Source organism: Pararge aegeria, chromosome 7 (assembly GCF_905163445.1).
Source record: "Pararge aegeria chromosome 7, ilParAegt1.1, whole genome shotgun sequence".
NCBI lineage: Eukaryota > Metazoa > Arthropoda > Insecta > Lepidoptera > Nymphalidae > Pararge > Pararge aegeria.
Window position 1 is genome coordinate 12,170,269 of NC_053186.1, and position 16,291 is coordinate 12,186,559.

General features: G+C 36.2%; 1 protein-coding gene across 1 annotated transcript; it reads left to right on the plus strand.

The window, feature by feature from the left end:
• The first annotated feature begins 207 nt into the window (after positions 1–207).
• LOC120625165 (RNA cytidine acetyltransferase) lies at positions 208–16,028 on the plus strand. Its single transcript, XM_039892137.1, has 18 exons — positions 208–441; positions 1,132–1,226; positions 2,251–2,410; positions 2,658–2,794; positions 3,162–3,324; positions 3,660–3,802; positions 5,786–6,062; positions 6,951–7,166; positions 8,087–8,314; positions 8,885–9,030; positions 9,286–9,433; positions 9,955–10,100; positions 10,654–10,791; positions 12,178–12,374; positions 13,272–13,441; positions 14,385–14,630; positions 15,649–15,788; positions 15,906–16,028. Exons 1-18 carry the CDS (start codon positions 334–336, stop codon positions 16,000–16,002), a joined length of 2,955 nt encoding a protein of 984 aa, XP_039748071.1. The 5' UTR covers positions 208–333; the 3' UTR covers positions 16,003–16,028.
• Positions 16,029–16,291: the final 263 nt, after the last annotated feature.

Consider the following 16,291-nt stretch of genomic DNA (forward strand, 5'->3'; position numbering starts at 1 on the left):
ACATTCATACCATACCCTGTGCATCCACCAGCGCCATTGTGGAGGATTTTTGAACTGTTATTTAGCGCATACACTGGACACTTTTTCAACTTTACTCCCATATAAGATGACTCTCCTTACCTCTACCCTCCATACTCACAGGGCAGTAAACCTGGTTGAAAAAAAAAATATTCTGTCAAGTGTCATTGTCAAATGTCAGTTCCTATCTATGTCTAATGTCAATGAAAATTGATGATAAACATGCGGTTTGAGGTTAAAAATAAAAAATTTATGTTTCTTACATTAAGTTAAGGTAAAGGAGTATTAAATTAAAAGTTATAGAAAGCAGTAATAATGGTGAAGAAGAAAATAGATAACCGTATAAGGGTTATGATTGAAAATGGGGTGAAGCTTGGCCACCGGACGATGTTTCTCCTCGTAGGAGACAAAAGCCGAGATCAAGTAAGTGCTTCTAATATTATTTGAAACTAGGCTTCGTTGGCCTAGTAGATACTAGGAACTCAGGATACGTAGGTTAGTTAAACGTCCAAGTAGCACGTGTTTCTGTTTGTATAAAATGTACCATGCACCGGCAGGAGTAATTTTCTCCACGGTCCACGGGGACAGGGGGTAAACTTCTTGGACTATTCATTGTCGACAATAAATTTTATTCCCTTTCTGTAGATGTAACCTGGAGAAAATTTAACTTTTTGTCTCCATGTTGCTGTACTGAGGATACATATCAAATCAAATGTTGTTACACCCACCATGCTGCTTAACTGTGGTTTGGCGGGCAGCATTGTAACCTAAGTGTTATTCTGATCTATAACATTAACTTCTGTAGAGTTTTAACTGAATTAGTTCAGGAGATTTGGCCTGAAAGGGGAAAAAACATCCATCCTTACAAACTTTTGCAATAAAAATAATAGTAGAATAGTAGTGTTATTAATTACCAAATGCACACAAATTTATTTTCACTGCTCCACTTCTTTATACTGGAAAGTGACAGCCCTACTGCTGTCCTCAAATATAAGGATTATCAAAGGCAAAAATGTTTTGTAAAATCTGACAAGTATTTTTAGAAGTTAAAATTTTTTTAGTATCTAAGATAGATTCTGACTACATATAATATTCTGATTAAAATTGTTTCAGGTACCTATTCTATATGATATGTTAGTAAAGTCAACAGTAAAGGCCAGGCCTACAGTACTATGGTGCTATAAGAATAAAGATGAAGCTATAAGCAAGTGAGTGAAACTCATTCTTCTTCAATTTCTACATTAATATTTAAATCCTGCTGAAAATCTTGTCTACAAATCCATACTTGGCCAGTGTGGCAGACTACGACTTCAACCATTCTTTTTCTCATAGACCTGTGCCCTGTAGTGGGTCGGTTGATAATGATGATAGGTTTATTGTGATCCCATCTATGTTCCTAACCTCAAGCTCTAGCTGCACATTTAGTATAACTCATTATTATTATAGTATATATATAATATACTAATGTTACAGTAAATTAATAAAGTGGGTAAATGATTAAACTTTTGATAACTATAAATTCATATTTGCCATATATTTATGTTCATGACATTGAGTTGGTGGGTATTTTGATATAAATACAACTGCATTATCGATGCACCTCAGTCCTACATGGACTCGAATGATGCAAAGATACCTCCCAGTGTCTTAGTGGTTTATCACTCAGCAGCTTTCACTGAACAGTCTATATCATATCTTGTGCCTTTTATCTTTTTTATGTTTGTCCTGTCTATTCTTGAACTGATTCAGTGATTCTGCATCTCCAGGCAAGGCATTCCACATTTGTATAACTCTATTGCTGATAAAATGCTTGGAAGGATTAGATAATGCAATTATTATACAAATGTGTAAAGTTTATCTCAATTTTAATAGATCTTCATTGGGTGTTGCATTTATATTTGCAATCACAGGCTTTTGCCAAAATTGTTTCAGTCAGTCTAAAGTCTAAAACCCTCATCTCATAGATATAGGATGAGAAAAGGGTAGAAGTAGTGTAGTGGTAGAATATTTATCTGTCTTTATGTTAACAACATATCTTAACCGAACCTTGCACTGTCAGATTGCAATATATAATTCAACTTGTGTATTGCCTTTAAGCTTTAGGAGGTTCCATGCATTCATTGACAAAACAATAATTAAACCATAGTATTAAATTTTGGTTGTTGTATTTAATCCCAAGCTTTGAGTATTTGTATCATAACCAACTATTTAATGATTTTATGTGGTTTTTAGTCATGGACGTAAAAGGGCAAAGAAGATAGCTGCTGGTAAATTAGAAGTCTCAGAAGAATCTCTATTTGATTCATTCAGAGTTGCTACAACAATACACGGCCGATACTACTCTGAGAGCCATGCTATGCTAGGACAGACTTATGGTGTTTGTGTTTTACAGGTAATTTGATTTTTTTTATAATAATGAAAAACTTTCATTTTATTCCACTAAAATTTTGGTCCTTGACTGCAATCTCACATCGTTGCTCTAATTCAATTTCAAAGTCAATTTAATTTTTTAAACATTTATTTATTCTAGCTAGTTTTCTAGCGTTGTTAACGCAAATGTATGAAAATAGTGCATCTATATTTTTTTTGTTAATTAATAGATAAATCATACGATAAAAACTTGTTATAAACTTTTACAGGACTTTGAAGCTTTGACACCGAACTTGATGGCTCGAACAGTTGAAACGGTTGAAGGAGGTGGTCTTATTATTTTCTTGCTGAAAACTATGGACTCTTTGAGGCAATTGCACTCAATATCAATGGATGTACATTCAAGGTTTTTATATTAATTAATTTTAATCATCATTGTCACTATCCTATTATCTAGCTATATTTGGGCTTCTTTCTCTTAGAAGAGGAGTATTTAGTGCCCTGTAGGTAATGGTTTACATTTTAAGGAAACAGAACCAAGAAAATTATTGTTTATTGGTCAATATATCTTTTTTGTACTTCATTATATTTGCAAATTTACATATAACATTTTGTTCCGTACAATTGTGGATGTTTTTTCCATGTTGGGCTGATAAACAAACTTCCTCAAAATGAGTTCTAGTTCTTAGATGGATCCACTAAAAAAAGGAATTCACATGTTTAGATGCGGTATCTTATAAGAAATTTTCACTTAACATCTTATTTTGATTCAGATTCAAAACAGAAGCCTATGATACAGTCGTAAATCGTTTCAACGAGCGATTTCTACTGTCGCTAGCCGATAACCCGCGCTGCCTAGTTCTGGACGACACGCTGACTGTGCTTCCTATATCATCTAAAACTGCACAAATTGAACCTGTTGACGCTGTTCCAGAGGTATTAACATTGCTTGTAATCAGTCTATTTATTGCATCTAAATTAACAAAATAAATAAATATGCTATGAGAATACTTAAATCGCCATCTAGCCCCAAAGTAAGCATAGCTAGGGGTGCAAAGATGACTGATGAATATTTTTATGAATAATATACCCACATAAATAGGTACGTTATGTTAAATCCATACCCCTTGCATTCTCAATGCATACCGTTCACTGCAAAAACAAACATTTGATTGCTTACACAAGCTCCAAATGGTATACAAAAGGGGTATTTAATAAGCCCAAAACACACTTAGGGGCTATATTTAATTTAATTTTATACTTTATTTCAGCGAGTAAATCCAAAACTGAAAGATTTAGTATCGTCATTGTCAGATTCACCACCAGCTGGTCCACTGGTCGCATTATGTCGCACGTACGAACAGGCGACGGCACTCGTCGCGCTTATCAATACTTTAGCAGACAAACAGTCCAGGTAAGGGCAAATTAATTAAATTAGATGTGCAGGATCTTAAAGTAAAAAAATAAGTACGTAAAATGTACAATACACGTAAAATGCGACGTAAAATGCGTGGTTACGTATGCAAAACGGCCCAGAGAATAAAAAAAATAAAACAAAAAATGGGCGCAAAAACAAGGACAATAGTTCTACAGCTTCCGTGTCATAATGAAAATTGTGTAAGCAGACAAGTTCCAACGGAATAAACTTTTTTTTTTGGCTGGCAGTTTCATATTTGGATTAACACGCCTACTTTATCATGTTTCGCTAGCTAGCTTTCCAAAATTTAGATAACATTATTAATGGCCCAATGGTAGCGGTGATAGCCGATGGGTAGGAGCTCGACTTCACTTTCGGCAGGCCGAGTTCGAATACCAGCATGCACCTCTAACTTTTCTAAGTTATGTGCGTTTTTTAAGTAATTAAAATATTATTCACTTGCTACAATGGCGAAGGAAACCTGCATGCCTGAAGTGGAGTCCGGTGTGTGGAGTCCACCGATCCGGACTGGGCCAACGTGATGGACTTAACCCCTTCTGATTGTGGGAGGAGACCCGTGCCCTGCAGTGGGCCGGTACTGGGTTCATATGATGATGGTAATGATGATTAATGACCCAGGTTATGAAGCTTCATACTACAGCCATTGTGTTATCGAAATGTATGATGACTGTTACCCAAGGAAAAAGACAGAACAATTTTTAGGACTGTCCATACAATTGTAATGTATCCAGACATGACAATTGACAATGTAGACAGTAATGTATCCTCTAGTTAAAATATAGTTACAGGAATATTTTGTACTCCACACTTACCAATACTACTGCACTTTTAATATGTAACTAGTAATCCTAATCGCTACCAAGGGATAAAGACATTTTTTTGCATTCTACACATTGTAGTGTTTTTCTATGATTCTTGTATTTCCTTAATTTGTAGTTGTCTGCAAATCTTATGCTAATATACAACGTAGCGTGTAAATGAAAACGAAATAATACTTCAAAAGAAATCAGATACAGCCTTAACATTACATGCAAAATTTAAATCATGTGACTCCTGTCACTTTATTAGCTACGCCTCGCGTAGCGTAGGTACTTTGCGCGTGTCGGTCTTTTATCTTCAATAGAGTTTTCATAAGTAAAAACTTAGAATGGTTTGAATTCGTTTATATTTGGAAATAAATATACCTACTTCTTTTGATTTCATATTTTTACAATTTTTATATATATAATATTTAAGTATGCTTATATATATATAATATATATATATATATATATATCTTAATATATATAAATCTCCTGTCACGATGTTTGTCCGCGATGGACTCTTAAACTACTTAACCGATTTTAAATTAAATTGGCACTCCGTGAGCAGTCTGGTCCGACTTAAGAGATAGGGTAGCTTAGATCTTTAATTATAGTCGCAATTTTATTTTATTGCAAATTTTTTGTCTATAATGAATTGATAGTCACATGTTATATATATATATACTACTATACTCATTTAAGGCTTAGCAATACTGAATACTTTAAAAACAAAATCAAACGCAGACGAAGTCGCGGGCAACAGCTAGTATATATATATATATACTTAAATATTATTTCGTAATTATGGTACACGTTGCATAAAGCTGAAGAGTTTGTCCGTTTGTATACTTGAACGCGATGATGTCAGGAACTACTAGTTCGATTTGAAAAATTCTTTAAGTTTTGGATAACCTATTTATCTGTAGGCTATATATCATCACGCTAAGACCAAAAAGAGCATAGAACCTTCATTGGTTCTATGCTTGTTTCAAAAACGAAGTTTTTTTCATGTTTTTTTAAAAAAAATTCTAAAAAAAAGTCCGCCACAGCATATGTCTATCTTTTAAGGTTGACTTATACGCGGAAGAAGTCGCAAGCTAGTAGAGGATATAAATATTAAAAAGTGGCCGCTGATTAATAAGTTCCGTTATTTCAGGCCACCTCACTGCCTCACAGCGGCTAGAGGTCGAGGCAAATCTGCCTGTCTCGGCCTAGCAGTTTCCGCAGCAGTAGCTCTAGGCTACGTCAACATTTACGTCACATCTCCACATCCGGAGAACTTGATCACGTTGTTCGAATTCGTGCTAAAAGGCTTAGACGCCTGTCTGTATCAAGAGCACATAGATTATAATATCGTGAGGTCAACTAATCCGGACTTTAAGAAGGCAATAGTGAGAATCAATATCGCAAGGAATTCGAGGCAGACTGTACAGGTGAGCTTTTTTTTGTATTGCACTATAAGTTAGCCCTTGACTGCAATCTCACCTGGTGGTAAGAGATGATGCTGTCTAAGATAGTAGGGGGCTAACCTGTGAGTATGGCAGTTATCTTTAATCCATATCTCTAATCGGTTTCTATGCGACATAATATTGGAACGCTAAATCGCTTAGCGGCAAGTTTTCGTCGGTAGGGTGGTTACTAGCCACGGCCGAAGCCTCCCAGACAGACAAAATTTGGAAATAATAAATTTCCAAATCTGGGAATCGAACCCGGGACCAGCTTAAAACCACAGCGCTCACCGCTGCGCCAGGGAGGTCTATAACTATTATGTTAGTACAGGTCTATGAAAACTGTTTCAACTGAAAGACTTGTACAAAATTTCAATAGTACATCACTTAGCAGTACATAACTAAGTGAAACCTGACCAGGAAAAGAGAAAACCTGTCCAGGAGGCGCCATATTTGCATGACATTACATTTGACAGAGCAAGTGTATAGAAAAAAAAATAGCTCTATTTTTATCCGCAATAAGGTTTTTATTTTCCTGGACAGGCTTTACTTGGCATAGAAGACTCCATCATATAAACCCATTACCGGCCTACTACAGGGCTCGGATCTCCTCCCACTGTGAGGGTTAGGGCTGTAGTCCCCCACGCTGGCCCAGTGCGGATTCGTGGACTCCACACACCTTTGAGAACATTATAGAGAACACTCAGGCATTCCGGTTTCTTCACGATGTTTTCCTTCACAATTGAAGCAAGTGATATTTTAGAGTTACAGGTACTGGGATCCGAACTCTGCCTCCCGAAAGGCTATCACCCCTTCATGTAGGTAATTTGGCAGTACGTAACTAAGTCCTTGATGAATTCCTATTTAAAACAGTACATAACCCCGGACGACCACTCTCTGCTGTCGGTGGCAGACCTGGTGCTAGTGGACGAAGCGGCGGCCATCCCGTTAGTCCACGTGGCCGCAGCCGCCTCCAAGGCGCCACTGGCCTTTCTATCTTCGACTGTGTCTGGATATGAAGGGACAGGACGTGCTTTGTCCTTAAAACTCTTCGCTCAACTACAGAATGAAAATAATGCTCCACCGCCGGTAAGTTTATAAAATAGTTTCCCTTCTAGGATTCTGTACCCTCGGTCGACAGGCGTAAATCCTGCAAATACGGCTGTCAAACGTCACTTTTGTTTATTTATTGTATAGAAAAGTAACGTTTGACTGCAGTGATTGCAAGATTTACGCCTGTCGCAAACCTATCGCGAGATACGTAATTACTCTGCCTATTACTAAGACTCCGCGATCCGTCCGTCTGTCACAAGGCTGTATCTCATGAACCGCTATAGTAAGTCTGTTGACATTTTCACAGATTATGTACTTCAATTGTCGCTTTAACAACAAATTCCTAAAAAATAGAATAAAATAAATATTTAAGCGGGCTCCAATACAACAGGCATGATAATTGCGCCTTTTATAGAATGGTACGGAACCCCACGTGCGCGAGTCCGACTCGCACTTCCAGTTCTTATTATTTTATTCCTGAAATGGTACAACGTAATTAATATAAAATCCTCTAGTTATTGGATTCAATCTGAAAATTATTATATTATATATTAACATATATTATATTATATATTAATCTGAAAATTATTATATTATATTAACTGAAATTATTATATTATATATTAAATCAAAATGATGCAGTATATCTAATAAATTCCATAACATTTCAATGTGAAATATTTTATGTTATGAGTTATAGCTTAAATAAAATATTTTATCTTAAGTGGAGTGCTGAAATGCGGTTTTTGTTTTTAACATTCCATATGTTTTTGTACAGAGAAAGCATTTGGCTTTATTAATTTTTATCACCCAATGCAATCAATGACAAATCTTTACGTAAGCGTAAATTTAAATCGAAACTACATAGGATTTAATATAATTATCAGAAAATTTAAAATGACTTTAAGGAATAAAAAGATAATTTAAGTCCTATAAAATTAATGTTTAATCGGCAGATAAAATTAGAAGAACCCATACGTTATCGCGCTGGGGATCCAATAGAGAGTTGGCTCAACTCATTCCTATGCCTCGAAGCACCTACTCCATCATTAGGGGTAGGATCTCCGCCTCCAGCATCCTGTGAATTGTTACGAGTCAATCGTGATGCATTGTTTTGCTATCATCGCGCTGCAGAGGCGTTTCTACATCGTCTCGTCGCTATATACGTCGCCAGTCATTATAAGGTATGCTTTCTCGATGTATTCTTATTATAAGTTAACATGTAAACTAATGTGACATACACGCTATCAGTTTGACTTTTGTGAGTGTGTGTGCGTGTGTGTGTGTGTGTGTGTGTGTGTGTGTGTGTATGTGTGTGTATGTGTGTGTGTGTGTGTGTGCGTGAGTGTGTGCGTGTATGTGCATGTGTGCGTGCGTGTGCGCGCGCGTGCTTTTGTATGGATGTGTTTATGTGAGTGTGTTTGCGTGTGTTGGGTGCTTGGGTGAGGCTGTGGGTGTGCGAGTGTTTTTTTAAAGGTTTTATCACGCTTCATTCATTACGCAGGCCAAATTTTTGTTTTACCTTCCAAACATTTGGAACGTTTACGTTTTACGGTTTCTATTCTATATGTCATTGCAAAAAATTCTAGACCAGCTTATACCTTCTTTACCATAGTTACATTGGCAGTGTAACGGATGATGATTGCGTAGCGTTTGAACTAAGCGCAAGATCATGCTTGTTTTCCGAAAGAATGTACCATACTTTGATGTTAGCATCGTTAAATATTATTGGAACTTTTTTCAAACCTTAACAGAATAGTCCCAACGACATCCAACTCCTGGCGGATGCGCCGGCGCACTGTCTGTTCGTATTGCTCGCACCCACACCTCCAAAATCGACGACTATGCCGGAAATTCTGTGCGTCATACAGCTGTGCCTCGAAGGAAACTTATCAGACAGGTATGCTTAAATACAATTTCATTTTATTTACATCTTTCAGCCCCACAAAATGAAATCTAATACCCGAATCTAAATCTTTCGAAAATTTAATCTAATCCTAATTTGCCTGCATTTTTTAATATAGAAATAAGTAAAATATGTATAGAGAAATAAGTCGTTTTGTTTTAGGATTTATTTATTTTCGTAACATTGCATTAGCCATTTTTAAGATATAGGCAAATATTTATAGGTTTCTCAAAAATTTGTTATTTCTAGATCTGTAAAAGACAGCCTAGGTAGAGGTAGGAAAGCCGCCGGAGATTTAATACCTTGGAATATCTGTGAGCAGTTTGGCGATAAGGACTTCCCGAAACTGTCTGGAGCTCGAGTCGTTAGGATAGCTACACATCCGTCCTATCAACGCGTGAGTATTCATATTATGTCCTTGCACTTAGAGATTATTAAGAGCTTACAACCGCTTTTACTTGCCTCGCTGGTCCAGCGTTTGATATGTCCATCTACGGATCTCGAGGTTGTGGGATCGATAATGGATTGGGCCAAAAACTGTTAGGTATTCGGTTTTTCTGTTATATATTCTCAGTACCAGACACTTGGAATATTAGCCCTATGCACCGCCATGCCTCGGGGAGCACAGTAAGTGGTCGGTACCAGTTTTTGTTACCAACTTGTGATAATAATCGTTAAACCAACTAACTCGTATTAGAGCAGCTTTGTGGGTAATGCCCAAAAGTACTTTCCTCTATGAGACAAGAACATTTTGCCCAGCTGTGGGACTGTAAGTGGGAGTAGGTTGATGAAAATAATGTACTAATAATCATTGGACACCTAAAAGTGGTATTTAAAAATCCTAAAAAATATGAAACGTTTGAAAACATGGCCATAGAAAATGTTAGAACAACTATGTGTTATTTCTAATCAAAACAGATGGGTTACGGCAAAAGAGCTTTGCAGCAATTAGCGGCATACTATTCGGGGGACATCCCGTGCCTCGACGAAGTTCCTAGCGATGACGATGATGCGCAAACGCAAACCAAATCGGAATCGTTACATACTGAAACTATAGTTCCAAGGTAAGAATTTGTAAAGCTCTACTTCTAAACTATTTCATTTTCTTATAAATATAGAAATTTGTCTGGGAAAACCGTCTATATATACGCACAAATTCAAATATTCATGTTGACCTTATTACAGCCACTTATGAAGCGTTCATACATTTAACATGTTACACTAATGTTAGTGATTTTGACGGCCGATTAGCGCAGTGGGCAGCGACCCTGCATCCTGAGTCCTAGGCCGAGGGTTTGATTCCCACAACTGGACAATATTTGTGTGATGAATATAAATGTTTTTCTTCAGTGACTGGGTGTTTATCTATATATTATAAGTATCTATGTATATTATTCATAAAAATTATTCATCAGTTTTCTTAGACCCCTACACAAAGCTACGCTTACTTTGGGACTAGATGGCGATGTTTGTATTGTCGTAGTATATTTATTTATTTATTTATAATAGGATTTTTCTATATAATTTTTGTCTACTGCCCGTGCTAGCCTTACTGGAACAAAACCCATTGGTTTAAAATGCGCAAGTATACTCAGCGAACGATATTTTTTTTTATAGATCAAAACCGCCAACACTCCTAAAGCGACTGACAGAAGTGAGGCCGGAGCATTTGGACTATTTGGGAACCAGTTTCGGACTTACTGAGGAGCTATTGAAATTTTGGAAATCTCAGAAATATATGCCGGTTTATCTAAGGTAAATAGAAAGATTTTAATGTAAAATACATCGTTAAAATATGATGGATTTGCAGTGCACGTTTGAAAGTCTTCTCATTCTTCAAATTATGATGACTATGACAGTTCCGGCTTGCGGTAGCTTGGTTAATAAACGCTTGTTCTCTCGGAGTATATCACTTAAAAAGATACCATCACATTAATACTTTTGTAATTTTTTTTTAGTGCCATTGATAGAGGTTTAAAATTTTTTTTTTTTTTTTTAAATAAAAAAGGTATAAAATAAAAAAGGTATAAAGGCATAAGGTTGCTTATGAACAAATAAAAATGCAACTAACTGTGCTAACTTATTTATATTATGATTAAGAAATAATAATATAATTTGCTTTATATCAAGCAAACCTTTAATTTCTGCAAAAATAAGATATTATTTTGATATACTAGATAATTCCGAACATAAAATTTGTCTTTATGCCTACAGGTCACTTAGGTTTCAGAATTTATTTATTTATCAGCATTTCATGGGAAACAAACAGTAGTCACTATTTATAACACATGAGAGTAATGCCGTATTTTTATATCACATAAACCAAAGAAGTTTCCACAACTTGGTTATACATAAACGATAACATTGACTACAAACTGCTTAGGGATTATGTACCAAGCAAAAATTACACACCAAAATTAAATTACAAAAAAAAAATTATTTGTCATAATTATTTTCCTAAAAGTGCCAATTTTGACGTGAAAAATGTCCGTCTCACACTATATTTACTGTTGCAAGCATTGCACGCACGAGATGTAAAATTATTTGCCGAATACCTTGTCTTCCATCCAGCCACCGCAAAGGGTGGTCGTTTAGCATTTAACCTCTGCGAAATCAACTTACTTAGAAGTCAACTAACAGAAAGCAAAAATAGATTTAACATAAATTAGGTGTCAATTGACACACTGAAAGGACCTGCCGGGGCCGTAGGTATCGGTTCCGGAATGATTTTTCGTGGAAGGTTTTTTAATAAAAATAAATAAATAAATAAGCCATTTCATCCCAAGTAACATATTTAACATCGAATTACAAAAAATTAAGAAATAAACAAAATAAAGAAAATCTAAATAATTGCATTAAAGTTAGTTGGGTACCCATCTGCGGATAAAGGCCTCCTCCATCTTGCCCCACTGCACTCTATTAGTGGCGAGCCTCGTCCAAGTGGGCCCTGCGACAGCATCAATGTCGTCTCTCCGACGAGTCTTCCAAGCGGCCTGCTTTGGTCACGGGGCCACCAGTGCAAGACTGGTCTCGCTCGCTCAACCCGTCATCTTTAGAGCTCGCCACATGACCAACCTGGTCATGTGGCGCGCTCGTGCGTTTAAACAGTTTAATTTTATAATTTGTTTTTTTACCTTTTAGTCAAAAAGCAAACGAACTGACAGGCGAACATTCCTGCATAATGTTACGATCGCTTCAAGACACTACATGGCTCGCTGCGTACAATGCAGATTTCAGGCTTAGGTTTTCACGGCTTCTAGGAAGAGTGTTTAGAAAACTACCGGCGTCTCTAGCTTTGTCTACTCTGCTGAATGAGAGTGTGAAGATTAATAAGCCAGGTGAGATTCAATCTTATTCTTTAACAATGAATGAATTTCATTTCCAACTTTTTGGAGCCATGTGCGTTTTTAATTTAAGCAATTAGATAACACTTGAATGGTGGAGGAAAACATCGTAAGAAAACCTGTATGCATACTTCCCGTTACATGGTCCGGTTACGAGTAAATTTCCAACATCAAGATATTACAATATTACATTCGGTAATCTATTTTGTGAGCAATCTTGTCAATATTAAAATCGACAATTATACAACTTGTAAAGGAATTACGAAATACTGCTAAAGGGTTTATAAGTGTAATTAATAAGGAATCACCCCGTAAAAATATTCAATCAAAATAAGTATATTTGTTTTTCCATACAAACTAATTCGAAACATGCTAATTGTTTACTTATGACAACCCTATTAGGATGAAGACTGAAACTTGCATAGTAGCTTCTAAAGCCTCTAAAGTATTATTCAGTTTTCAATTACATAGTAAACTCACAAGCAAACTTGTCAGTATCAAAATCGTCATTTATATAGTAAACTCACTGTGATAACTGTGTTTAACAATTTTTTTAAATTAACGTTTTGATAATTTCAAAATACTTTCGAAATTATGTTATAAACTCTGTACTTAGATTAAAACTAACTTTTACCGATCACATCAGATCAAAATACAGTTGTCAAACCACGGTTGTCGTACGAGGCGACTCAGGAAGTATAACGGAGAGCTGTCAGCGATCCCTCATCCAATCCAATGTCCATAATCACCACGCTGGCCTGATCCAGGTTAGAAATCTTTCCATCGGGAGAAGCCTTTAGTCCAGCAGTGAACTGTTATAGGCTCTCGATAAAGATGACTCCTTATTTATTACCGCTTATATATATATTATAGCTCCTTACTTATTTACAGTACTAACAAAACAGTTGATTGAACAATATCTGTCCGGGCACGACCAGTCCCGCATAGAATCTTACTGTAGACAGCAGGCGGATTATAGGCTGTTGACGGACCTATTGGCGCCGTTGGCGAATGTCGTTTTCCATACTAAAGTGAAGCTAAAATTGGATGCTATACAACAGGTAAGTTTATCGTCAGTCTAATTAGTGATCCTATACATTGCGTAGGTTTATTCGGTCTTAAAAACTATAAACAATATGTCATTTACGACGGCCGATTGGGTCAGTGGGCAGTGACCCTGCTTTCTGAGTCCAAGGCCGTGGGTTCGATTCCCACAGCTGGACAATATTTGTGTGATGTACATGAATTTATTTCAGTGTCTGGGTGTTTATCATAACTATTTATGTATATTATTCATCAGTTATCTTAGTACCCATAACACAAGCTACGCTTACTTTGGGACTAGATGGCGATGTGTGTATTGTCGTAGTATATTTATTTATTATTTATTTATTTATATTTTCTCCTTTTCCGCTAGTAAAAACTTCGCTTGTTCCTCACTACTTGTTCCCTGAATACCAGCAAGCTGCTTAGGTTTCCAAGGCTGAGGATTCCAGATAAAAGATAAAACAACCCGATGTTCTGCAACGCCGATGCTTTTCATATAGGACTATTGGTGAAAAAGTGTACTATGGCGAAAGTTAAACACTTGTTCCACAACTTTCATAAGAAAATACGCGGTGGCAACCGTATTATCCGCTGTGTTAACTTTTAAGGTCAAAATAGGCGGGTATTACGACGATCAAGATTTAAAAACAAGTTGCTAGATAATATAAAAGGTAGAATTCACAGCCACTTGTAAATAATATATCAAACCATTATATCAATTGGGGTAGACCATTTTATATTTCAATAACTTCTATATGAAATCTGAAATACATGTTAAATGCAATTATTATTATTTTGCGAAAAAGTGGTAGTTTTTTATAGATGGGCTCCTAGTACCTTCTTATAAGTATAAGGCGTCTGTTTTAGTTCTATTACTTTACGTTTTACTTTCTTATATTAGTTCGATCCAGGCGGAGTAGTTTTTTAAAAAAATGACGTTATTTTGTTCTCTACCAGGTTCTCTTCGTAGCAATGGGTTTCCAAATGAAGGACGTTGATGATATCGCAGGCGAACTGGGTCTCCCCGCTTCCCAAATCCTAGCGAAATTTTACGAAGCATGCAAAAAGATAAACACAGCTCTCAATTCCATCTTAGAAGTTACTGTGGCCAAGGAAATGGGTATAGAAGACAAAACATCAGAAGTCAGCACCGAGGGGCCAATGAAACAGAGTCTCCAAGAAGAATTGACGAAGGCTGCTAAGGTATTGTTAGTCTGTGGTGTAATTTTAGGTTTATGGAAGTTAAGGAATAAACTTGGTTTATGAAATGAATATTTGGTTGTTTTGATTGGTCCTTAAGTAAAATGTTTTATAAGGTATAGCCGAAACGTTATTTTTACAATATCTACTGTTTTTAGAGGAAGAATAACTTTATTACACCTAAAGGTTAATGCAATCCTGGGCTTAGAGGGACGGAAAATTATAGTCTTCCAAAAGCGGCCTAATAAAGTCAAGTAATATTTCACAGGCAACCTTTTTTAAGGGGACTAATAAATATAAATACAAACAATAAGCCTACAGATTTAGATGGATCTCTTAGGTGTGTTCTAAATGACGTGCAGGGGTGGATCTAGCAACGAACAGATTGGTCTATTCAGGAACGTTTCCACTCCGCTTCGTCGGGTTAAAAGATCTGAACAAAAAACGCAATTAACCGTTGAATTTGACATCTCCATAAAAATTTGACGAATAAACGTTTGGAAATGGATTGTTAGCGGAGCGAAGCTGAGGCATACAAGAACACATCAATTAATGTAAATTATAAAATTACTGCCCACCATAATTACGCCAATTTGTAACTGCTATGAGATTTTCCTATAGACATCGTTACCTCGACAACAATTCGCGCACCCCATTAGCTCGCTCGCTCGTTTCAAGTTTTAGGTTCTCAATTTAGTGAGTTTTTAAGTTTCTGTGCTTCTGTGAATATCATTAGTGGATGCTTAGATGCACCAATGCACGTTGACAATAAAAAAAAGTCATTTTTCAGCAGTGACAATTGCACTATTGTCATATTCTTCTTCATTGAACAAATTGAAAGGGTTCCTTTCTACCGGAGCTATTCGATGAAGCTAAAGTGTGCTGTCGTGCTAATAAAAACGGTGATTTATGACAGTTTATCAAAACAGAGGTTCAGACGTATCGAGTTTCTTAAAAATAAAAATATCTTTGCCATAATAATTACAACAATTTTGTTCATTTCTTATCTTATCATTTGCAGGACCTAGAACGAAAGCAGCGCAAAGAGCTTTCTAGATTAATGGGCGAAGACCTGGCGCAGTATCGCATCAAGGGAAGCGATCTAGACTGGGGACAAGCGCTGAACACTTCCACTCAAAAACACCTCGTTTCTGTAAAAAGGTGAGTTAAGTGTAATATGACTTAATTTCAATAAATGCCTGGAAACCTCACATTTGTGCCCGCAGTAGCACATTAAAAAGATCAGGATGATGGTGCTAATGTTGATTTCCATTTCAGTGGTGAAAAACGTCTGGGAGACGACAGCAAAGAGATCGATGAACTCATAGAAGCGCATTCTAAGAAGAAAAAGAAGAAGCACGTTCGAAATCAATAAACTGACTTCCTAAGATCTACCGCAAATTGTGTTTCATTCAAGTAGCCAAAATTCTTAGTTTATTTTTAGGTAGATTAAATACTTATAAATTTCTATACGTAATTGTTAATTTAATTTACTATAAACTTTTTAATTCTAATAATGTTTAATATCCCAATCATAGAATGAATGAATGAATGAAAAAAGAAAACAAAAATAAAAAATAAAATGCAAAAGAAGGAAGGGACAATTTGGCGGCCTCATCGCTAAATAACGATCTCTTCTAATACAGTATTAAATCAAACTAACA

Bases quoted from the DNA above. Each gene is read 5' to 3' on its own strand.
- LOC120625165 (XM_039892137.1), top strand. From the start codon at position 334: ATGGTGAAGAAGAAAATAGATAACCGTATAAGGGTTATGATTGAAAAT. The intron at 1,227-2,250 runs GTGAGTGAAACT...TGTGGTTTTTAG, and splicing joins AAAGATGAAGCTATAAGCAA to TCATGGACGTAAAAGGGCAA. The intron at 10,792-12,177 runs GTAAATAGAAAG...TTTACCTTTTAG, and splicing joins TATATGCCGGTTTATCTAAG to TCAAAAAGCAAACGAACTGA.